Below are 26,438 nucleotides of genomic sequence, written 5' to 3' on the forward strand. Positions count from 1 at the left end.
GTGTAGAAATGACTGGATTTTTCAGCAGTACAATGCTGCAATTTACAATGCCTGCAGGACAAAGGACCTTTTCATGGTGAATAATGTGATTCTTTTGGACCATCTAGTGTGTTTGCCGGAACTGAACCCCATTGAAAATGTTTGGGGGTGGATGGCAAAGGAAGTCTGAAGAAATGGACATCAATTCCAAACAGTGCATGACCTTCATGAAACTATCTTCACCACTTGGAATAATATTCCAAGCCTTCTGCAAACGCTTATATCGACCATGCCATGCAACTCACTACTGAGACCTCTTGCTGGACATTTCCTACCCTGTTTAGGACTTCTTTGTGGTATGGTTTTAATCTTTTGACCAGCTAGTATTTAGGTTAATTTCATAGTGTTCACATTTTCCTTATTAAGTGCTAAAAAGTTTTTTCATCTTCCCTTTTCTTATTTTTATCTTTTGCAGCTCTACTAAAATAAGTGGTTGAATCTAACAATGCAAAATGCATAATTTTTCTTTATGTTCATTGGCCTTAAGATTTTGGCCAGCAGTGTATATAGTGCCATAATTATACAGTAAAGACAAAAAGGAAAATCATCACATCTTCTAATAAGCAAAACAAACGATGAATTCCTCAGTCTGTTTTTATATGAAATACATGAAAACTGATTATTCAAAATAAGTGTTCCTTTATATTATTATTACAAACTAATGTCTCCAAACAAATATGTCAAAATAAAATAGACACATGCAGTTATCAAATTATAAACACGTGCTTCCAATTCTACAAAATTTGTTATCAAAGCAACATAAATAAGAATTGGTTATTTTGAAATTTTGATGAAAAACACTCAAGAAAGCAGAAATACACTCAATAAGATTGCAGAAGTAATACTTTTGTGTTGGTAAATATCATATCATCATACAAAATCTATACACATCTGTGTATAAATAATTATTATAAAAAAATTATCTCAACCTAAGTTGAATTAATTAAACATTTGATTTAGTATTATATTCTAATTTACACCCACTCTCCCCCAAAGAAACAACTTATGCATCCATATTTATATGCACTTACACAGGGGGGGAAGGGTGTTCAACCAAACTCCTTATTTTCGTGACATAGAAAATTATGCTTTTATAATTCTAGCACAGCTGCTTATATAATGTTTTCTACATAGTTTACATTGATGAAGCATTAGTACTTTTTGGCTTGACATATTCACATGCAATAACTTCTCTGGATACTTTGTAACTGAAAATCGAGGCCATTTTGCTATTGTCAGGTTTTGTAGGCCAGACTTTTTTACAGAAGGTATCTGTGACTTGTTGGCAATAACTTTCAATGATAAACAAGCAGCAACACAGTCAACTTGCTTCAAAATAATATATTTTACTACAATAAAACACATACATTTATCTTAATTTAAGTCTAGCTCCCCATGCAGTGCTACAGAAAATAATAATTTACTGACTGTTCACATAAAATCCACAAACATCCAATGAAAAGTCAATAAATCATTATTTTCTTGTAACACTACCCTCCACAAAATTTATAAAAAAACAGGAGCTATTAGATTAAATCTAGAAACAATTTTGCATGAAATATAGCTTAAACCTAATACCTCCTGTTTTTTCATGAATTTTCTGGAGGGCACTCCTGTTTCCCTCCACATCTAACTCTAGGCATCAAATCTATAGATCCCCCATTGCTCTTATGAACCTCAAGTCCTACATTGCTCGTTGATTCAAAGCTGACTGTTCCTGGCTCCTTTTTAACTCCTTGCTTGCTGCTGATCCATCAGTCAGGTTGATTTTTTTGTCATGCACTCACTGCAATATTCTAAATCATGAATGAGGTGAAGAGCAAAGTTTCCTGAACATCCCTGATTACATTTAATCCAAAATTGAAAGTTTTTCTACTCTTCCTAGTGGCTGAGCAATAGGCCCAAAAGTTTAACAGCAAACACATAGCCAATATAAGTTGTAAAATAAAATAGTTGTTTTTATATTTGCTTTACACAGAACAAAATATCTTGTACTTATGGTAACATAAATTAATCATGGTACTATTATGAAATATTCTTCTGAGTGTTCTGTATTACTACCCATAATTCAGTCAAATAGTTTAATTAGTTGTCATTTAATCTTCTTGGTTTTCATATAAGCTCACACAGCCTTAATAATATTTATAAGGTTTTTTTGTGCAGAATAATCCATGGTTATAAGTATTTCATTTGTCCCTGCTTACTTTCAGGTTTGAACACATTTGCTACATTATCTTGCTGGAAAACTAATCCCTGCCCTATTCTTAAAAATGGCCATAACTTTTATGTAAATATCCAATATTGCTGGCAGAAATCCAGCCCACACTTGGTTTAGTCCTCCTTAAGTAGATATTGTACACTGACCATGATATGCTTCTACTTTCTGTAATAAACAAAGTTTCTATTCATTGTTGCCAGGTGCTTTGAATTTTTATCAATATGCAAATATAAACCTCATCTGCTTTGCTCATCCTATTGTTTTGAAGTTTAATACTGATATCAACCTTTTAGTTTGATGATCCCTCTTAAACAGTGGATTTGAAGAAACTACATATTTGCTGGAACTACATTATGCAAATGTGTATGTCACTGTTCTAGAAGTACCTTCCACACCTGTACTTACAGTTAGATCACTGGCAAGATCTCTACTGAATTGTTATTTATTACATAAAGAGCATACCTTGAGTTACTTGGTGTAATTTTTGAGCTTTCTACTTTTACTGCTTCTATTATCAGAAGTCCTAGGATCATATGTCTATTATCAACAATACTAGTTTCATATACCATCTTCAGAGTCTCCATAAAGTTCCTTCTGAAACATTAAATTTTACCTCATGAAGTAGCTTTTACCAGCTAAAATTTTCATTTCTAAGTGTGATACCCACATGGCTATAGAAACCTTGAAAATGTGTTTATTGAACTGGCTTTATATACATGTATACTCTTACATTTCCAAAAAACTATATATTTTCAGTAATATCTTGATTTATCAACTACTGAAAGAAACACTACTTCAAATTTTCAAATATCATAAAAAAATAAATATATATTTACCTGAACAACACTGTGAAGAAATGATACTGCATATAACAGTGGTTGCCACTGAGGGTAATCAATCAAGTCCAACTGGTTTTGGGTAACTGTGGAATACATTTGTTTAAGTCCAGCTTGAACTCCTTGAGGAGGATCATTAGTAAACTTGATGGACATCTGTAGCAGGGAGATTGGAAATTTGGGATGGACTTCAGTTGTGATCCAAACACGAAAACTATCATGAATAGTCTCATTAGTTAACAAATTATCCATCAACTCCTCTAAGAAATCCAAACCAAGATGACAGTTCTGCAGCAGCAACCATCCTTCCTATAATATAAAATACTATCACCATTAAAAAAGTGTTAAAATTTGATATTTTGAATATTTAGAAGATAAGTATTAGGAAAGAACACCTGCTGTTTATGACTGTTTAATACATTTAAATACGTTTACTTTGAACAGATTAAAGCTATAAATTAGGAATAAAATAATTATTGATAGTATAGTTAATCAGCTTATAAAATAATTAGGACAAAAATACTCAAATAGCAGTTGATTCCTGTTTTTATTTGAAGTACATGATGCAAGTTTCTTTTACACTTTTATTTATGATCTGCACCACTTTCAACTTTTTGGTTAAATGAAACAAAACAGATATATCAACACACAAGTATTTGAAATACTTCATTACAGCAAAATATCAGTTTGGGAAGTGTTTTTAATTCATAAAAAGAACAATGAAACTCTTAAATTGGAAAGATACATTTATATGTAATGAAAACCTATACTGTTGTACACCTTTAACTGTTATTTCCATGTATTTTGACTGGTAACACAACTCAAGTCAAGCTACAACTATGATTTGATAGTTTATTCTATGCAGAACAGTGTTCTGGTACTCATGATAATTGTAAATTAATGGTTATTTGCAGTTTTTATGAGTCTCTTTTCAAAAATGCTTCATAAAGGCACCACTAATTCTAATCAATTTTCAGTTACAGAGAGGCACAAGTATGTACTTGGATTGTACATATTATAATAAATGGGGCTATCATTACTATGCAAACTAATATTGGTTTGAAACCCCTCCCTCACCACAACTGACTGAAAATTCGAGTCTAGATCAACAGACAGTAGTACTCTATTTCCCATAAACTGTTTACTAAGTGAAGAGTCTGATGTTACAGCAAACAGTCACTGTGCTACTTATAAATATAATCACAAGTTTTACCAGTTGGTTCACATTAAAAAAAAAAGAAGAGAACTTTTTTTACTTCTTCTATATTGGTTCTATTTTAATAATCACTTGTTTTTTCCCAAAGAACAGACTTACCAACACAATATAGTTAAAATGAAATTACTTCATATTTCCAACTTATTTTGAGAGAGTAATAGTAGTAACATAGTGACAGAATTTTTATTTCTGTGTGAAGAAAATACAAGTGATAAAAACACTCAGAGAAACAATATTTTATTTTACCACTCCTTTGACAGGGAAAACACATATTCTGGCTTGGATTAGGTAATGTTAATCATTATATTTTAAAGTTAGGACTCACTAACACTTTCATTGTCTTTCCTTACAGATTTTGTTTCAGTTTCACAAGTTTAGTTCCAGCTATTGTGCATTTTTACAGCATTTCATCATATTGGTATCACTTTAAACTTCCCCTAGTATGCTTACAGTCTGAATTTGCATGTTCCTTCTACTGAATGAATGTGAAGGGATTATTTTAAATAATTGTATAATTTTCTAAATATTGAAATCTACATGACTGAAAACATTTCACTACAACCAAATAAAACACTGAGGATGCCTAGTTTATATCTGTTATGTCATTTGAGCTACTGTTTATGAATTTCATAAACAACTTATAATTTGAATTTGAACTAATCAAAATATTTTTAATTATTATTATTGAAAAAAAGCGATACTATATTTTCTTTCAAACCAACAGTTAATCTTTTAATTACCCTTATCATTCCATTAAACTTCACTATCTGCAAGATATTTCAGTATCAAAATCAAAACATTTTCACAGAAGCATTAACAAAAATAACATAACACTATATTTTCTAGTAACACCTTAGACACTGGTAACAGATTTAACTTAATAAAAAAATGTCTTAACATCTAGGTCAAATCCTTTGTTTCTATTTACACATGATTTAATTATTGTGTTTATTATGTAACTGATTCATTTGTATTATGCAACATTCATGGACAACTTAATTTAATGTTTTGACTTGTGTCTGGGACCATACACACATATTTATGTAGACATACATTATCATATATAATTACGTCTATTATTTGTTGTCACATACATAAACAGCTTTTAATAGACATTCTTGGGTTCTCACTCAAATTAATTCACAAATGTTATAGGTTACCTTCTGAGACTACCTATTGTCAGCAGCTATTATTTAATAAAATATTGCCACCTACAAGCTCATAAACTCATGTGTTTTTCATTTCAGACATCACAAAACAGATAACCACTGAATGAACTCAGCTGAACTATTAATTTTTAGCTTAAATTCTCATAAGACAGAATTGATTATTTGTACTCTTTCTGCAGCATATATTAATATACAAGTAAATAAAACAGAATTCCCTCACTATATATGGAGAAAAAAACATTTTCCTATATGCATTAGCAAAAACAATCTAGTGAAGGATTTTCATTAAACGTCTCAGATGTTTCACATCAACAAATGACTTAATAGCTTGAAAAAGATCACAAAATCACAGTCTTTTAAGATGATTTCTAGCTTCTAAATATCATTGTCAGAGGTGCAGACTGTTGACATACCAAATACTGTATCTACTGGTATAAATGATCATAAATTTCATCAGTCAAGCAGTTATCACCCAATATCGTATGAATATCTCTTATAATAAAACACTGATTGATAGCTTGGAAGGTATGGGTTACAAAGTCATTACTATTCCATTAATCCTGCAGTGAACAAACCATATCAATTTCAGATAATTGGAAGATAATCATATAATCTAGTGCATACATTATACCTTATAATACTGTTAAACAGCTTAGAAAGTAAGAGCCACAAAACTCTTTCAACTAAGTTTTTGCACTCCTATTCTGTACAAAAGTGAAGGGTGTGTTCACTGGATCAAATAGAATGATACATGACTCATAAATACCATCTCTCATGCTAAAGGCAGAACTAGGTCTGCTCTCAGCATCTATTGTGATTTGCTAGTATCCAGATGTCAGGTCTAGCATATCAAACCAACAGGTTTCTTCCAAAGTGTTCAGACTTTCAACTGTTCATGGTAGCAGAAAGGTGTCAATACAATGTACAATGCACCACATTCACCCACCTATAATCAATGCAGAAACTGGAGATATCTTCTTTCTTCTGACAATTACTATTGGAGATGAAAATCATTCTTTAACAGTGTATGATTTTGCCAAAAACTCATTTAGTTGCTGTTGCTATGTTGAGTACAGATTATACTGATTGGTTTGACATTTTAATGTGCAAAGCAACTAAGCTATCTATGCCAAACAACCAATGAAAATGTTAAAAAAAAAAAGAGTATAAAATGTAAAATAATGTCAACTTAAAACCTAAACAAAGACCAAAAATCCATTATAAAAAAGAAACTTAACAGAATTAAAAAGGCCTATGGTCCATAAAAAAACAAACTAAAAACATGATCAAGCTAGGCAGTGTCACCATTGCCTATGACATTGCCCAATGCCAGGAATACACTCTTAGAAATAATGTCTAAAATGGTGCTGCTACTTACAGTTGTGATAATGATGTGACAGTAAAATGTTCTCAATTGTCACTTGAGTGTCACAAAAGCTACACACTGTTGGGTCAGTTCTAGATAAAAGAAAATAATGCATTAAAAAAATGTGACCAATGTGTAGCCTAGCCAAAGCAACTTCCTCCTTACAATTTTATAGAAAGAAGATGGCCAGAGAGGAACAGTAGGTTTAATCTGGAAAAGCTAGTTATGACATTGCTCACCCCAAGCTAATTACACCTGAGTCTCGAATAGAGGCCTTTACTTCATATATGAAAAGCCACAGCTCTGACGGCACTGGAGTAGACAGACTTACCTGTAGTATCAGCAAGCTAATTCATGAAAATACTAACATGACCAGCTATCCAGAAAAACCAGGTTACAACAGAAGATAAATAGAAATGGGCCAGTCGTTGTTGAATATCAATGAGAACAGACTGAGAACAAACATTCCAGGGCCATTGAACAGGTATGAGAGTCCATGTAAATAATACAATTAATGTACTGCATAACTTCTATGTGATCCAGGGCAAGAAAAATGGCATACGATCCAGCACTGAACAAAGAGAGTGTAGAGGGGATACTGCAAGGAACCACTGAATCAAAACAACCAAAGCAGAAGCCACACAGTCATTTGATTTTAAACCATCCATATACATGGAATGGGTTAAAAGATGTTTGGAAAAGAGAAGATGGCACTTCTAATCAGAAGTGTCTACCTTCCTCAGATAACTCACAGAAAGATCAGAAGTGGAGATAGTAATTAGCCACAGTGGGGCAGGCTGCTTATTGGAGACAGCATCTGGGTTCAAAGGAATTACAGACTATCTATTACATAAAAGCATAGCACACTGAGAAGGAAAGACATAATTCAAGGCAGGATACTTGGGTAATGATCAAAGCTAGGTGGCATACTGTTGAGAAAATTGAAAATGGTAAAGATGAAGAGTAGGTTCTTAAGACTCAGTGGACTAGAGAACTGTGAAAAGACCCTAATCAGACAAGACCCCAGATAGTGAATGGGATCCAGCATTTTCAGGGTAGAGGCCCTGGGAGAGACCAGAGATCCATAGTTTAGTTTGGATCTACTATTAAAGAAAATGTTTATTTAGTTACTTTCTTTTTTACTATCAGTTCACTTGCTAAAGTGTCTAGACTGGATAATTGGTCCAGAAGATAATGCTATGATAATATTTCATAACACCACAGAGTTTTTTAACATTTCAGTACAAATCTGCAAGATATTTTACAAAAAAGTTAATCAAAATGCTTTGCTTTGATTTTGGTCTTATAGATATATAATGACAATTCACTGAATTATTTTTGCAATGCAAACATAAAATAACAGAAAATAATTATTTTGTACCATTTAAGTAATTAATTTAAATAGTCTAACTGAACACTTCAGAATTACTAATATGAAATAGGGTAACCATTTAAGAAGCAAAACTGTCAGGTTTTGCTGATTTAAAATTAAAATAAATTAGATTCTTTTGAACACTTTGTTGCTGTTCACCCATCTTAAGCTCCATTAAGTTGCTAGTTTTATGATAGTTAGTGAAGCTGAGGATGAATAACATTTAACATTTGAGAGCTTGGCAATTGTTGAAATGAAGCTGATTTGACTTGGTCAGAATGAAAGAGTTTTTGCTATGTTTTAAATGTAATATTGTTTCATTTTAATGATTCTTCATAAAATAAAATATATGTGACATTTACAAAAGCATGATAAATGTATCTTTTGCTAATAAACCATAAATGAAAATGAGTGACTTATACTGTAGCAAAATAATTGACTAACAGATAAATATACATTTACACAGTCGTTTTTCTTCTTAAACAGAAAATAAAAAAGGATTCTGTTGTTGCATTTAAGCAGCTTTTATTTTCTTATTGCAAAAAGTAAAAAAGATATTTTATTTCAGTATATATTAGGTTACTAAACTGCATCTGTAAAATAAGGGAGAAAATCATATAGGAAAAATGTATCTAATTTTTTCAAAACTTACTCCTGACATGCACTGTCCCATCAACCTTTGAGCATGAACTTCTTGACCCTGACCCATAGAAACAGCATGACAATCTATTCCTTTTTTCTTGGATAAGGTTTCAATTTGATTTGTTGGGTCAGAACCCATAGAAAGAAGACAAATGAGTGGCATTCTTGTATTGCTCTCTTTCCAGATATGTTCTAAATTTAGAATAACTGGATCAGCATACTTTGCTCCCATTGTGTCAGAGATGTATTTCCTAGCTTGGAACATCATACGATCTTGACACCAACATCTGCCAAAATCACAGAAGTTCTTAAGTACCATGCTTGTTTACTTATATTTTTATATTTCGCATCTGTAAATATTATAATAAAGTGATTTTGAATATATATATCAGCAAGTCACATGAAAAACATAGCAGATGCAAAGTTTCATTGAAAGAGCATGTATCAACATTACATTTGACATTTCTTGACATTTTGCAGGTAGCATGAAGCTATAAACAACTCAGTGTTTTTTTGGGATGTGTATCTAAGTGTTCTTTCTGATGCAAAAAATAATTATGCACTCAGATTAACATACTGTGTCAGATTGGAAATCAAAATTTTCATGATATGAATACTGCTTGTATTTAATGGAATTGAAAGAGAAAAGATGACGAGCCAGCTCAAGAAACCAGAACATCCAGAAGAAGACCTAAAACAACTCATACCCAAACTATAGTACACAAAGTGCAATATCTGATAATAGGTTAGAATCCATAAACATCAGAGTCAAAGCTATCCACATGTCTCAGTCAACAATATATAATATAGTAAAAAAATGTAGAAACAAAACTATAAAGGTATGGGTTCCCCAAGATAAAGTTTCTATTCGTACCTTTTTTTTCATCTTATACATACTTCAAGCAGCTGCAGAATCAAAAGAATATTGATACTATTTCATACAAAGTAATAGTGGTTAAGTTGACAAATGCATTACCTAAAACATTTGGTGCAATTAAAGTGTTGAAAAACTGTCATCCCTCTAAACTAGATGGGTAATGGTAAGCTACCAAGGAGCAGTAAAGAGCATTGTACATGAAAGTCTCACAACAAAGTCTTTTGCAAAGAAAGTTATACTTCAGGATCACTCTTAATATGCATAGTAGTCATACAGAGCATGATCACAATTGAAAACATGAGCTGTAACAATGTGGTGAGGCTCCAAAGTGTTTTAATATAAGCTTGTACCCAACCTCTAAAAATCATACTTTTTATTCTCTAGCCATAGAAAAATAAAAATAACAACAGTTCATATTATAAGTTGAAAAAACTTGAATAAATAGGATTCAAAAACTTTTTCAAACATAAAATTAAAACACTTTTCCATTCATTCAAGATATTTTACTTTGTAAAGGATAGTGTTAAAGACACAAGTCATCACATTGTTAAAAATTTTTAATCTTCTAGTTCTATCTTAATAAAACTGATATAGTGTTTTTACTGTAGATATACATGCTTGGTTGTGGTTTCACTATATAGTAGATAGGGACAGTGAGATTCTCGTTAATCCATTCATACACGTCACTAATTAGATGACGAGACATTTGGATACCTTAAAAGAGCACAAGAGGATAGACACAACATTCAGTTGATAAGTTGTTACATATTAAAAATGTAAGTTATTTTCAGTTATAACTTTTGTAGTTAAAGTATAAAATAAAAATTTAATACAAGAAATTAGGTTAGAAAGTATTAAAGTTTAAAAAAACAATTTTCAAAAACTCCTTAAGGTTCAATTTTATGTAAATATCCATTTTTAATGAATTTCCATGAGGATTTTTAAAAGCAAAATTCTAGTATTTTTCAAGTTTGGAGAGATCCATACAAATATTAAATAGTAAATAATTTTTATACCAGAATAAAACAGTAATGACAGTTTTTAGATGCTATTTGATTTTGATATAAAAAATAAATTTCTGCAACAATAACTATTATTAATTCTTCATTTTTCATTGATAATTGATATTATTCTAAAAGTCATAAATATGAGAAAAATAATGATTGTAATAATGAATAAATTACAGCATAACCTGATAAACAAAAGACGATGAAAGGAATCCAGTGACATCTGATAACCACATGGAATCTCTTCTTCTTCTGGTGCATCTTTTTCATACCAGCTTTTCCATGATTTCTCATTTTTTTTTACCTGTAATTTAACAATCTGCCATTTATTTAATTTATATTCTACTACTTATCTAAAATGTTATCAGTGCAAGATAACTGTCAAGTTTTGTAAGGACAGATTCTTTCCAATAAGTGTCTGTAACTTGTTGGCAATAAATTTCAACTATAAAGAAACAGCAACAGAGCCTGCTTGCTTTAATAATAATATATTAAAAATGAATGAAACATACATACAAATGCTTGTCACACTGTTTTTACCACAGATATATCCAGAGTTTAAAATTACCATGTTCTTCTAATAATATTTACCCTCCATTTAAGTACTAGTTGATTTTTTCTTGCTTGCTCCAGTCTTTTATACCTCACTCAATTGCCTTTAGCAACAGTAATCTTGTGATCCTCTCTATCTATGTCAATGAGCCCTTTGTCCTTGTACTGTATATAAACACTTCATTCAGGTAATGTTATCACTTTTATTACATGAATAATTCTAGTTTCTAACACAAGCAGAAGAGTTTTAGCAGAGGAAAGAATTGTTGGTAATACATTTTCAATTTTGGAAAATGTTACGTTCCAAAACATACTTCCCTTCTCTTCTACTTATAGCTAGAATCTCACATTAATCAAGTGTGGAGGGACTAGTGAGGGCATTATCCATATAAAAAGTGTCTGTATAGATCATGGGGGTGTCATCAGAAGATTAGCACTCTAATGAGAAACAACACTACATCCAGAACAGGTATTCTCTTCATCTGGAACTTTATTTTTCTGTTTTGTGGTGGAAACTTACTTGATTTATCATCATTATAGGCCAGGGCCCAACCAGATAGCCAAGGTTGTACTACTCAGGATTGAAATTAAAAAATAATGTTCTCCATATCCTACATTGGTTGTTAGGGCAATTGGATCACAAACCACACACACACACACTTACAACTGGATCCCAACTTGTACCCCTAGAGTTGTGTGTTCTGTGTGACCAGAATCTCAATGAGAAGGTAAGCAACTTTGAAGTTGAAAAATCTTTTTTCTCAACGTGAAGAAGTTCAAAAGGCAACACTTCATGCTTGGAATAATGGGATCTTTTATGCCTTACTCATCTGGAGGAAACAGAACTCATATGACCTGAAATTATGAACACTTATCCTCATTCTCCAAATATGTGGGTGAAGTAAATTTCATTTCCCCTCAAAATTATAGGGAGGCAATGGAACAACAGTGTTTAACGAAGGACCCAGGACAGGATCACTCTGCATTTGGAATTATGGGAAAACAGTAGACCCTCTTCCATGAATAATGTACTGAATCAATATCAATCGAAAAGAAGGGCCACTCACAACCAAACCAGATAGTTATGCATTAACCCTAAATCAATATTATGAATGGGCTTTCACACAGGCTGATGCAACTTTTACTGACATTTGGTAAAAAACAACTTTGCCATCTTCTCCAAGAGTGGAGGAATTCACTCTAACACTCAGGTGGAAATGTATCTGTCCACTGCCTCAATGACTGAAAACTGGGTGTGGTAAGGACTCCCTAGTAGAATCTGGAAGGTAAGGCTCTCTGAGGAGCCCTGAGAAACAGTGTAATAGGTGAACCAATTCTCTAATTTTTTAAAAGCAAGCCAGCCATGATTTATTCAATTCTATGATTCACAGGGACAGACTAGATTCCTATAAGCTTTACTCTTGATAATCCGTAAGTGGCAGTACAGCATGGTATAGTAATACCACCTGGTCAGCCCCTAAGTGGTGTTATGGAATACCTCATTTCTACAGAGCATGTTGCAACCTGCATAAAATATATTGCATTTTTGGTTACTGATGTGGAACTGGTTTGATAAAAGCACTTCTTGCAACAGAATGGGATCCAGTGAAAATGTGAAAGAGTACCCTGAAAGATAGCTATGAAAATACTCACCACTCTGCATTATCTGGCAGAAATGGCGAAGATAGCTACAACGAGTATGCATAAACTCTCAGATAAAGAGACTGCTAGATCATGCAAATGATGTCAGTTAAAAATACTGGGAGAGGTCCACATATTAGTCTGCACACTGACCTACAGCATGCAGTCTGACTGGGCTACTAAAAGCACAGAAGTATGACAAATATAATTATTCATGACTCACAGAAGATTCCTCATGTTCAAAGAGAGTTCAGAATAAAAAGTCGTTGTCAACATCTCTCAAAGCAGGCAACAAAACATTCAAAACACTCATTGAATTGACCATGATCAAAATCTGATTTGACACAGAAGTGAGAAATAGTAATCAGATGAATCAGTGTAAAGGATTTATCCTTTCTCTGCCTGACAGAACTGGTCTGAGGACACAGAATGAGAAGGTAATCTATGAACAAACAGTGCAAATCACTCCAACAGGTGATGTCTATAGGGTAGTAACCATGAAAAATAAACCTTCAGGTAAAGGGGATTGATAAGAGTCAAATTACAAACAGGTGTTGATAAACATCATGTAATGCAATCTGAGGAATCTGAAGAGTATTGGGGACTCAAAAATATGTAGTCACTTTTCAGATTCCTCAGACTGCTTTGGGTCCTTGGTCCTAAATGACCATTCAAGGCATTTGAGGAAGGTACAAAAACCTCTTCCAAAAATTCATGTAGCAAAATGAGTTATAGTTCATACTTTAGAACAAAATGGCTTCAACCTTCTCTCAATACATCATTACTGATATGTGTGTGATTTCCATTGGTAAATGTTCATCTTGGCCAAAGTAAAAACTGAGAAAGATCCACAACGACCTTCAAATTGAATTTCTTTTGCCATGTGAAAGACTGCATAACCTTTATGTCTGTAGTTTAAGCTTCTGAATAACTGGGTGTACCAGTTCAGATCATGGCTGCTTCCACAGAAATAGCTTAAGAAGATGTGGAAGAAGTGGACACTCTCAAAGATACCAGAAAAGCAGAAACCCAGGTAAAACAACCAGTCTGATACTATTAACAGGACTTGAAAATGAGTTGGTAGAAATCATATTTACTACCATAAGTAACATATGAAATGGAAAGAAGGCAGAGAATTGTAATCCTGTTCTGATGGAATGCATCCATTGCCAAAGCTTCAAAATGAGATACTGGAGATCAAATCACCAGTAGTTGAATGATCCAATGAGAGGCCAGTCTACTAATAACAGTTGCAAATGAAGAGCCCATCCAATAGAATCTTGCAATGAAGCACCTATTCCATCAGAAGAATCTGTTTTGATTGATATAATTTATCTGCTACCTCAGGAATCAGCCAAGAAACATGGGAAACTAGTAAGATGATAAAATAGGAATGGTCCTGAGAAAAGAGGCCCAAAAAAAACACCAAAAAAACAAGGAGCCCTGGACCAAGAACTTTTAGATGAGAAACATAAGACATAACCACTGAATTGTTAAGAATGAAGCTTGATGATTTTCCCCTTAATGCTAAGAATGGATTTAGCTTGTCATCAGTGAAAATGATAATCCTCAGAGTCTTCAAACAAAGTGAAATGAAAAGAAAACAAAATGTTGAATTGTATAGGTGTAACTCAATAGAATTACCACATCCAACCTGGGAATATTGATCTAGTTTGAATAACTACAAACTCTGCCTTTAAGTCCTGAAATTTGAAGTATAGATGAAAATGCTTTCACCTGATGTGGTACACTAGTTCACAAAGTTCTGACAATGTGCTGGATAAGGCACAATTGTCCTTTTATATAACCAAGAAGTAAACCTTCCAACATGAACTACAATATCTATGGTTGGAGAAAAAACTAAAAATTACTTCCCAGACCTTTCAACTATCAGGTAAGATACAAGCTCAAAACATCACATTCTCAAAGAACTTACAGAGGAAAACAAATCAAAGATAGAGTATCCAAAGTGCCCCCCTTTTTGTGTGTATAGGTCATTTAAAGACTGTGTTAAATACCATTGGTTAGAACAACATTTTGTCAGGTAAATTTATTTTGTTAGAGTAACACAATGTTGGATCATCTGCCATTTGCACTATAAGAAATTAAACACTGAACCCCATATCTGCAAATCTACAAACTCATCACAGTCCCAAAGGATGACTGAAAAGCCAACACACTAAAAAAATTGATCAGAAAAAAATGAATCTAAATTCTCCCCGATTGCTGAAGATAGCGTCAACTGCAGTTTCCATCTTGCTACAAATAAGTTCACTGAAAGTCTCCATCAAGAGTGACTCCCCTTTCAGATTATTGATATCAGAGGTGGGATAGGAAAGCCTTGATTTGCCTTCGTGCCATAAATAATAATGCGGAAATTCATATCATAAATGGGCTTTCCAATGGGAATAAAATTTGTTAAACAAATTATTATTATGAAAATCAACTATACAACATGAATAATCATAATACTGATAAACCTATTAATGAAGCTTTGTTGAGAAAAGGTAATAATATTATGTGAATGTGAGATTTATATATACTTTCAAGATAGAGGGCACATTGGCATAGGGGAAGAATGTTATGAGATAAATATTGCCAAGAACAATTGAGTGTGGTATAAAAGGCTGGAGAAAGTGATAAAAAACAGACCAATGCTTAGACGAGCAAAGGAAGAAACCCTGATAGTCGAATATTAGCTATATGTTAGAGAGGAGGTAAGCATGTTTTAGAAATAATTCTCTGTTTCATCAAAGTCCACATATGTGGGTTCAATTACTTCAGAATCCAATAAGCAAGATAAATTATTATGTAATAATTTTACTTTAAAAATCACCACTCTACACTCTTTCTCACTAAACTTATGGTCACACAGTTTAGAACTAGATCTCAATAATGATTTTTTGATGCATATTTATCCCATAACAGAAAGCTAGAACATTCCACACAATACTGGCCTTTCTAAAGCAATAATACTTCATTAAACCAAAGGTAAATTCAGAACGTTCTAGCAGCATGGCACAATAATCTAATTACTGAGAACAACTATTAATTCTTAACAAGTGAATTACACAACATATGATTTGTAAACAATTATGTAAAAAAAAATTATTGTTTCTAAAAATAAATATCACATCCCTGCTACATAAACAATCTAAGTCATAACACACACATTAAACTTAAAAGCCATATATATCTAACACTGATACATATTTACAAGAGTTATTATGTTGAAAAAAATCTTCAGAAATATGTTATTTTATTACACCCTTAGAGTTTACTCAAATTTCATGTTTGATTGTATTTCAGTTGGCAGATATTTCTTTCTTTATTACAAAATGGACAATAAGATTAAAAAGGGGAGAAATGATATCAAACTGTCAGTTTCCAATTTAATTCTCTGAACAATTTTTACATTAAGAGTTAGTTCCACCTAATTTAAACAACATTCCAGATTTTGTACTTTTAAAAATATTCATTCTTTCTTCGTGATAATTAATCTAATTGCTATATTTAAATGCTATTTGCCTGCTTCCACAATTTTAAATGTAGCAAGCTCTGCAAAAAATAGAAAAGTTAAACATAGAAATGTTTTGACTAATTTTCCTCAGTCCTTTCACTGTTTGTAGATATTGTATTCCAAGACTACATTTTAAACTTACAGACCAAAAATACAAAATCTCACTAGGATGCATCAGGGAGTTGTCAGGTATGCAGTCAAATGGGTCTGCTGTGATTCAGTTTCTTTGGCTATTCTTCTCATGACAACATGAAGGAATGTTTATGAAATTTTGACTGGTGATTCTTTTTGAAATTTCAAATTCCTGTTTATTAAATTGCTGATGATTTTGATTGTTTTGAATTTTACACAAAGCTACATGTAGACCATCTGTACTTCCTTTCCCAAATTTAGCAGTAAAAGACTATAGGGAAGGCAGCTAGATGTCACCACCTTCCAATAACTCTTGGGCTACTCTTTTATCAATGAATAATGGGACTGGCTAAAAGGGGAAACATACTTGGTGTGATGAGGATTAAACCTGTGACCCTCAAATTGTGAGTGAAGCACCCTAACCATCTGGTCTAACCATGTTGGGCGAAATTTCTAATGATAGTAGAAGATATGCTCAGTTTCATACCAATGGCTCTTTGTAATCATTAGTGAATACAAATATATAAAATTTAAGATAGTAACAGAAATACCCATACAATACATTATATTGCATAATGTAAATGTATACTTATTAATATTTTTAACTTGAAAATCAAATATATTAAAGTATCATTTGTCTCCTACTACCTTTGTAAGAATTTCCTGAAACTGCTGTAATTTGCTGAGTTCAACCAGGTTCAACCATGAAATGTCAGTCATCCACTTTGCTGGTTTTGGTGGCACAGCTTTAAGGTCAAGAGCAGCTCCTCCTATTGGCAAATAATTTTTTTCTATAATGTATAACATTTAAAATGCAACTGAAATTTTGTAAACCTGAAGATAGAGTTGACTTTTAGTTTTAAGTAAAGATATTTCTTTTTTTCCCCCTAAATTCATTAACAGTGTCATGAAAGAAAGATATCTTGATGTAAGGATTGATCATTCTAGTAAGCCATCCAAGCAGTGTGGTATTACTAGTGGTAGAGTAAATAGGATTTTAGGTTGTGTTTACAGAAACACAGAATACAAGTTTAAAGAGATTATATATATATAATTTCATTGTGTAAGTCACTGGTTATACCACATTTGGAGTACTGTGTTCAGTCTTATGCTCCTTATGCTAGGAAGGACATTAAATTCTCAGAAACAGTTCAGAAATGGATTACTAGAATGGTGCCTGTGATGGAGAAGTTATCATATGAAGAGAAATGTAAAGTCTCTGAATTTTTTTTTTAAGTAAAAAAAAGTTAAAGGGGATCTGACTGAAGTATTTAAGATAGTAAAGGGAATTAACAGTGTTGATGCATAATTTTGTTCATGCTTAACAACTAGAATAATAGAATTAGGGGAATAAGCATACCTTTTGTTAAGGTAGTAGTCACCTTCAGTTAAGGCAGTTTTATTTTCCCGAGAGGGTAGTTGGCCTTTGAAATAGGCTGCCTTTAGATGTTTTGGAAGCGGTAAATGTAAGTGAATTTTAGAGTTTTTTTTGGTTTTGTTTGAAGTTAAACACAAAGCTAAACGATGGGCTATCTGATTTCCAGCATTTAAGTCTGCCACGGGAAGGGGTTCAAATCTTAAGAGAAAGTTTAAAAATTATATGAATGATAAGGGATGGCTTTAAGATTTTTATTTTATTTATTTTTTTAGATTTATTTATTCAACAGTCTTAGTTTAGAGTAGAGAGCTAATATATGGACTAATAAGTTCCTTGTTGTCCCTATGCATGAATTAATAACTTACATATGATACAAATCTCTATAAACAATAGGTACCTCATTACATAGATGGTATTTTAATGAACCTTTTTACTGAATTGTGAAATTTCAAGTGCAAAAAAATTATCAATTTCACAAATTAATCAAAACATTCTCATCTAAGAATGTATTTGAAACATAATTTATAAAATTAACTTACCATACAATGTTTTTAATGCATTTTTGTATTATGCCAAGATATAATACTATTATTAAAAATTTTTGTTACTCATAAATACCATATGGTAATTTAACTTTATGACGTTTGAATGAGTTGACAATATAAGAGTTTAAATATCTATTTTTACTTATTTGTATGATTTAAATTACTTTGACTTATGTTCTTGGTTGTTGTTTGGTGTTTTACAGTGCAAAGCAACTATGCTATCTGAACTAACAACAGGTAAAAACAAAACAAAACAATGAAAGTATTATGAAGTGTAAAGGGAAATTAAGTTGAAACAAATACAGTGGTCCAATGTCAGATAAAAACTTAAATAAAATTAAAAAGGTCAGTGGTTTTTAACAAATGAAAAACATTATATATGTAAAAACAGCTGATATGGGTAAACCAGCTGTTTTTACATATATAATTTTCTCTACAAGTGGGTTTTCTCGTCATCACAAATTAAAAACATTTGTAAGGTGGACAGTGTCACCACTGCCAATGACACTGTTCAATGTCATTGTGTAAACCCATGGTAAAAATATGTCTAAATGCTGCCACCACTCATAGTCGTAATGATGGCACATCAGTAAAATGTGGGCTATTGTGCTTTGAGTGTCATAAAGACCACACATTAGTGTATCCATCCCATATAAAAGAAAACGATGAGTTAAAAAACTGTGATCAATGTGTAACCTAGTTACAACAACTTTCTCTTTCTGATCCTTATAAAAACAAGATGGCCAAAGCCCAATAGAAGGTTTTATTTGGAAAAGTATGTTATCACGTTGCTCACTTCAAGTGGACTGCCAAATGATGAGGAGCCAAGCCTTGAATACTGAGCCATAGTCCATGTATAAAACAGGCATGGCAGTGATAACTCCAGAGCAGACACCAAATACCAATGTGGCCTTGTATCCAGAAAAACTGCATAGAAGTAGATGATAAAGAGAAGTGGGATAGTCAACTTTGAATATTGATGAGAATAGGGTGAGAACTGACGTGAAGCAATTCCAGGGCTAGTAGAGAGCTAAGCAAGTTGGCATAAATAGTACAGTTCATATACTGCACAGCTTCTATGTGATCAACAGAAAAAGAAATGGTGTACAATTTGGCAGTGAACAGAAAAACTGTAGAAAGGACCCTATGTGCAACTACCAAAGCACAACAAACCATGGCAGAGATCACAGAGTCACCTGATTTTGAACCATTCATATAAACAGGAACAGAAGGGTGGTTCAAAAGATCTTCAGCAAATAGAAGATGGTACTTCCAATTGAGAGTGTCCACCTTTTTCAGAACTTAAAGAAAGGGTTAACTTTGGAATAGTAATAAGCCACAGTTGGATGGACTGACCTGTGGAGACAGCAACATCATCCAAGGACAGACCCAATTCAGCCAACTGCATCTGGATACCAAGTCCAAAAGAAACAATAGTAGCCATTTATTCTGAAAAAACAAACAAACAGGACCCACTGAGGAAGGAAAACACAATCCTAAGTTGGATGTATTGGTAAGGATCAAAGTACTGAAGCATACAGTAAAAACAGTTACAAACAGCTGAGGCATAGAGGAGACTTGTGAGACTCAGTGTACAAACTCTGGACTGAAGAAGTGCAGAAATCCCCTGTGCAGAGCCATGGACCAGAGACCTATAGTCCAGTTTTGATTGAATGAGGACATGATAGAGCAAAGCATAAAATATTGATCTGCATCCTAAGAGGTGGAAGAAATGACATGGAGGATGTTCAGTGCCCTTGTACACTTGATGTGTAGCTGCTTTATGTGTGGAATTAAAGTTAGCTTACAATCAAATATTAAAATCAAAAATAAGCCTCAAGAACTTTGCATAAAAAATCACAGAGCTCAGGATCAGGTGAATATCACGTTGGTGATAAAAGTGCATACAAATGGTTTTAGAGAGAGAAAAAGTAAAGCCATCTGCTGTAGTTCACTTCAGTAAATGATTAAGGGCAGCCTGTAGCTACTGCTCAATATAACTCATGCTCAATGACTGACACAAGATGTGAAAGTTGTTGACATAGAATCCATTTGTAACTGAAGTGGGGAGTTGTACAGTAATGATATTAATCTTTACAATGAAAAGTGTGACACTCAAGACAGAGCCCTAAGGGACTCCAAGTTCCTGTGAGAAAAAAAAGGAAATTGTTAAATCTACACAAACATGGAATTGCTGGTCAATTAATTATAAAAATTTGCAACCCATATGAGTGGAGGTCTCACAAAATGCCATACCTTCACATAGTATCATTAGCTATCTCAAGTTAAAACAAAACAAAAACAACAACATGTTGTTGCTTGAGAAGGGCTTCCCTGATTGATGTTTCAAGTCGAATTGGGTGGTCCATGGTGGAACACTGTTGTGGAAACCCACACTTTGTAGGTGATCCAGACAAGATGAGTATTAACCAACCTCTTTAAGATTTTATACAGAGAGCTCTTCAAAGCAATTGGACAGTAGTTTGAAGGAATCTTGGGATCCTTCCAAGGCTTGGAAAAAGGGAGAACAATGGCCTGGAGCCAAACATCAGAAGAAGCATTCTCCTGCACGATTAGGTTAAAAACAACCACAAAAGTAGCAAGAGAGGCAGGATGGAGATGGTGCAGCATTTCACAGTGAATATCATCAGGTACGACTGATGAAGAACAAGCTTGAGTTCCACCAGTGTAAAGGGATGATCACTTTGCTTAAGTCTTGATGGCTAAGAAGGTGGGGGATCAAGTAGAAACACTAGATACAAGAGAAAAGCTCTCACCAAGAGTATCAGCAAGGCTCTGGACATCAACAACTTCTTGGCAATCAGAGAGCAAGATCAAAAAGAGAGCAGAAGTATACAGCCCACTGACCTTCCAAAGTTTGTCCCATACGACTTTGGAATTGGTGATCCAAGAGATGCTAGTTGTGTACTTAATCCAAAATTTCTTCTGGCTTTTCTGTCTGACCTGCATGACATTTGCATGGGTCCACTGAAAATCAATGCAGTTTAAATATGTGGGTTACCTACAAAAGGTATTCCAGACCTGTTTTTGAGCCTTCTGTGCCATGTAGTAGGCTTGATTCCACTATGGACAAGGATACTTTAGAAAACATGTCAAGGTTTTAAGAATACACTGAGCAGATGCCTGGACAATACAGTTAATTACTGCTTCTACATAGTCATCTGTCAATGACTTACAGACAATGGCAGGATCAGGTTCCAAGAAAAGTAAGAGAAATGTGAAAGGGAGCAGATGAAGAGATAAATAGCAGCAAGAGACTGACTAGGTGCATGAAAATAAGTATAACAATGATTACTGAAGAGAGAAAAATTGTGATCCAAGAGCACATGCTCCAAGAGTGTATTGAGTGGCAAAGACAGAGTGAGCACATGCTGATTGATCAGCAGTGCCACCCCTCCATGTGCTCATCTATCACATAACCTATCATTTATGTACAAAGAAAACTGCTGAAAGTTGTCTGTGTTGGCAGGTTTCAGAAACATTTCCTGAAAGGAGAGACGCACAGGATGATATGAATCAATCATATCCTTAATGCCATCTATATTTGAACAAAAACCTTTATGGTTTTACTGTATCAAAGTGGCCATTTTTTATGTGGAGGAGCTTGGGACAGGGAGCCCTTCTGTTTTTTTAGTTTATTTAGACGAAAGTCTATTGACCTCCATGGATCCTACCCTAGATTGAGTGGGCAGGTCTCCATCTGTGGATGAAGATTCAGGCAAATGATGGTGTGAACAAATAATCGAGCTGGAGAAGAAGATAGACCTGAGGAAATACCTGAACCCAAAGCCAAAGGAAGTGGACCCACACAGCCACTAGAAGGAGTGGCAGGGAGAGAGATGGGAGTAGACATAGAATTGTCAACTCTTTTAGCCATGGAGGACAAAAGACTCTTCAGGTGGTTTGCAAAAGGCTCTGCTGAAAGCATGGAGAGATCAGTCTGGACTTCAACTGTGGAAGTGGAATGGGGTGCATCAGCATATCTCTGAGATGGAGTGGGAATATAATTTTCAAGTCTCTGAATAGGAGATATTGTTTACAGTCTTCAAGTGTTGCACCTCTTTCTCCTCCACCCACTTAGGGCAAGAATTAAAGTAAGAGGAGTGTGAACCACTACAGTTAACACAGTGTGGTTCCAGTTTGCACTCATAGGCATCTTGCTTTTTTGCCACCATAAGCATATTAAAGAACCATGACACAATGTCTTCAAAGAATTGAACCACTGACACTAGGAACATCTAAGAAGGTTGGGAATGTATGGATGTATCTTACAGTTCAGATGACATACCTTGACTGTGGCAGGTGGGCATGGTAATGTAAATGCCAAAATCAGAACATTAATCATAATTCTATCTTTGTGAGTGGAGATTCAGTGCACCACAGAAACTCCTTAGCTGGAAAAACCAGTAAAGGATCTCTGACTCAGAAATGTTCTTTAATTCTCTCAACAATAATTCTTCTTGAGGAATTCATGGTAACATGGGAAGTAACCTTGATGGGTATATTCCTAATGCTTTTTGAACTCAGGAGGAGTGTGGTGTGTTGTGGTAAAGATGTTTCCGTAAAGATGTCTCCTAAGTGCAGCTTCTTTACTAATTTGGGGAAGAGAGCAAGCTCCTCTAATCCCTTTTGAATAAAATAGGGGCCATCTGCTGCCCTAAAGATTTCTAAAACAATGAATGCAGAATGAGAAATGTAGGTGTTGAGTTTGACTTTGATGGTGACTGTATAACAGAGTCGTCCACACATGGTCGTTTTTCATTTTTATTTTTTTATTCATGAATTGGGGTATTCACAATAAAATAAGAATATTTCAGTGCCCACTGTCCCCACCCACCATGAAGCCCTATAAGGGGATGCACTGCAATGTCAAATACAGAACATTGTAGCAATGGTAGGGTTTTGTGAGCACTATACCCAAACACTAGCATTAGAGACACAATGTCCACAACACTTGTTGAGAATATCCAACCCTAGTACTTGGTTGACCTTAGCCCAAGTGGACCAGCCAATAGATCATAGGGGAGCCACCCCAAAGCTACCTGTCTACATGAATTCAAAGCCAGAGTGGTGTGCTGGGGTTGTAACCTCAAACACTAGGATCCTCTCCTTCCCTTGGTAAACAAACATATCTCAGAACAGGTAAACTGAAATTACAGAACCTTCTCTGAGAGATTCCCTCAACATGTACCAGAATTCACCTTGACAGATCCTGTTCTTGGATATAAAAATATTTTCAAATTTATCTTTTGGTGTGATGAGGCATTTTTCAGTCAAGGTATCACCTTAGTTTATATTTACCTGTAAAATAATTATGAATGTGTATCCATGTTGGAGACTACCAAATTTTTACATGAATATGTAAGAAGTTTGTAACAGATGCCACTCCTAACAAAATAACCAAAGTGTTGGCTGGATGTAACATTTAAAGAAAATTAAATATCTTGAGGAAGGACAAGCTCTTTGAGTGGAAAATATGTTCACATGCACGTTTTTAGTAGGTATTAATAATATAAGGTATGTAAAATCCAAGTAGAAGTACAAACAGCCACTGTTACAGCAATATGTGAGAGAAATACAACACTGTGTAAGCTAAAATTTTTATATAAATGTGTTCATAAAATCTAATTTATGCCAAGCCAGGCCGCTGGTGAGTTTTTGTTTAAAATAATTTCATTGCTTTAAAGTTATTAGGCTATATACAGACATTTTAACCAGGGGATATTGGAAGTAACAAAATTGTCTAAGGTGGTAGGAATTGGGAAATATTGACTGTGAAAGAATTAACATGTTCAAACAAAATTAACATTGATACTAACTTTCTCACAACCATATCAAACAAGCAAAAAACATTTACAGAGATGTCTTATATGTCTCATTCACTATGCTTATGTCACAGATGAAAAAATATAAGATACTCTCTTTTGCCACAATTTTGAACTGATTGACTGATTGGAAGGCAATTAGTTAACAGTTGCACAACTGCAAACACTTGGGCCAATTTGTGCTAATCAATAAGTAATATTTTACTGTCACTCTTATGGTACACCCAGTACCCTAAGCTGTAGCTACATTTTTCTGAAAAGAGGCCATTAAACACATATTCTCAGACTCACAGTCTGGTCATGCTAATTGCAACAGCAATACTGCCTCACATTCCTATTTATAACTAAATACAAACCTTACATTCATATAACGTTCATGTACCTGTAAAAATATTCTTATGGTATTTCAAAATAATACATTTATTTATTTCAAAAACATAGAACCACATTCTATGTAAGTAAAATTTAGGTGTCATTTATTAAAAATGGCCTTATTCATACCTTTGCATTCATACACATGCCATGCATCTAGTAATTTCTACATTTACTTTATTTTTCTTATTACACAAGGATGACTATTTGGAATAATTTGTCTTCAGTGAGAACATGTTTTAGCAATTAAGTAACATCTCAGAATACAGAAAGTTAATAGCATTTAATATGAATGATGCAGGGCCTTGGTGCCGCAGATTGCCATGGGTAATATATTTAGGAACTGATTCATGAAACATTCTTCACTATTAGAAAGTGCAATGTCAGAGTCATGTTGTTAGATATAATAAATATCAAAATATTTAATTTTAAAATGTTTAATCAAAGACTGACAGATCAACTAACTAACGAAGCATAAACAAATTCCTATAAAATACTATTAATATTAATATTGGATTAATATATAAATATACAAATAAGTATGGAACACATTAGAAATACTTATTACATTTTACTGGCGAAACTGAAATAACAGTTTAACTAATATACTATTATAAGATACATTCAAACAATTTAGTTATTATCTATAATAAATATAAATACGTGTTTGTATCTGTTCCTATACTTTCTGCATTTCTTGATCAATCTGCAACAAACTTGATATAGTAATGAGATGAGGAAAGTCATGATGGAGGTACATCTAATTCTAGAAAAACTATGAAATCAACACCACCTATCACAAACCAATACTGAACAATAAGGAAGAATATGATTCCTCTTACAATATGAGAAAATACAACAAAATATTGTTATAAACTAGTCCATTACAAGAGCTTACCAGTTAACTCAAATGGGTTGGATCGTTGTTTCTGCTCTATCTATGTTGAAATAAAAGAATCTTTCAGGTAAGATCCTATACTGGTCAAGTTATGTTAGTATGTCAGGAAGTAACTCATGTTGGTGCTCTGCCACTACTCCCAGAACTAACACATGAATGACCAATCTTACTGAAAGTAATGGTGTAAGTCTAAAGCTTGAAAGAAATTACAACTGAACAATATCATGATACTCTCATTATATTCAACATGCCACTTTATGAAAAGGGAGTCAGTTGCTTGATACAAAACCCAATTTCAATTCAAACATCATGCCAAGACTTGACAAACTGCATTTAGTGATGGCAGCTCTGAAGGGTCTTGGCTTGTCAACAGAGAATTATAATACTGATGATGTATGGGAAGAAAGTAATCTTTAAAGACCAGCATATACAAGGTGAATTATAAAATGCACTCACAAAAAGTGATTCCTTTAAGCCCATATATACTCATACTTTGTTCTGTTTGGGGCAGGTCTGGAGGAATTTTTAAAAAAATCTTCATTTAAAATATGTCTACTTGAAAAGAAAAACAAAAATAAATTTTCAATGTCTTCAGGCAGGCATGTTTTAACTTTTTACATACATCACAACAAAACACTTATCATGTTTAAAAAAAATTAAGCTCAAATGCTCCTTAAAAATCTGTTTGGCTTAAGACCTTTTGTGGGCGAAAATAATCCAAAGTTTCTTACCATCCTGGGTTGGCTTTCAGGCTTCAATTATTCTTTGAGGCAAAAAAATCTTAAAACCTAAATTACTGCCATGGATTGCAT

At 33.5% G+C, this 26,438-nt stretch overlaps 1 protein-coding gene across 1 annotated transcript in view; it reads right to left on the reverse strand.

Moving 5' to 3' along the window:
* The window catches only part of LOC143225183 (dynein axonemal heavy chain 8-like), a 224,214-nt gene that overhangs the window by 37,620 nt on the left and 160,156 nt on the right, over positions 1-26,438 (reverse strand). The window contains exons 52-55 of the mRNA XM_076454151.1: positions 17,236-17,357; positions 10,928-11,046; positions 8,869-9,145; positions 3,094-3,402 (exon numbers count right to left, since the gene is read on the reverse strand). Of these exons, the coding sequence (XP_076310266.1) occupies positions 3,094-3,402; positions 8,869-9,145; positions 10,928-11,046; positions 17,236-17,357 (827 nt within the window). The remainder of the gene's footprint in view (positions 1-3,093; positions 3,403-8,868; positions 9,146-10,927; positions 11,047-17,235; positions 17,358-26,438) is intronic.

This window comes from Tachypleus tridentatus, chromosome 9 (genome assembly GCF_004210375.1).
Source record: "Tachypleus tridentatus isolate NWPU-2018 chromosome 9, ASM421037v1, whole genome shotgun sequence".
Lineage (NCBI taxonomy): Eukaryota > Metazoa > Arthropoda > Merostomata > Xiphosura > Limulidae > Tachypleus > Tachypleus tridentatus.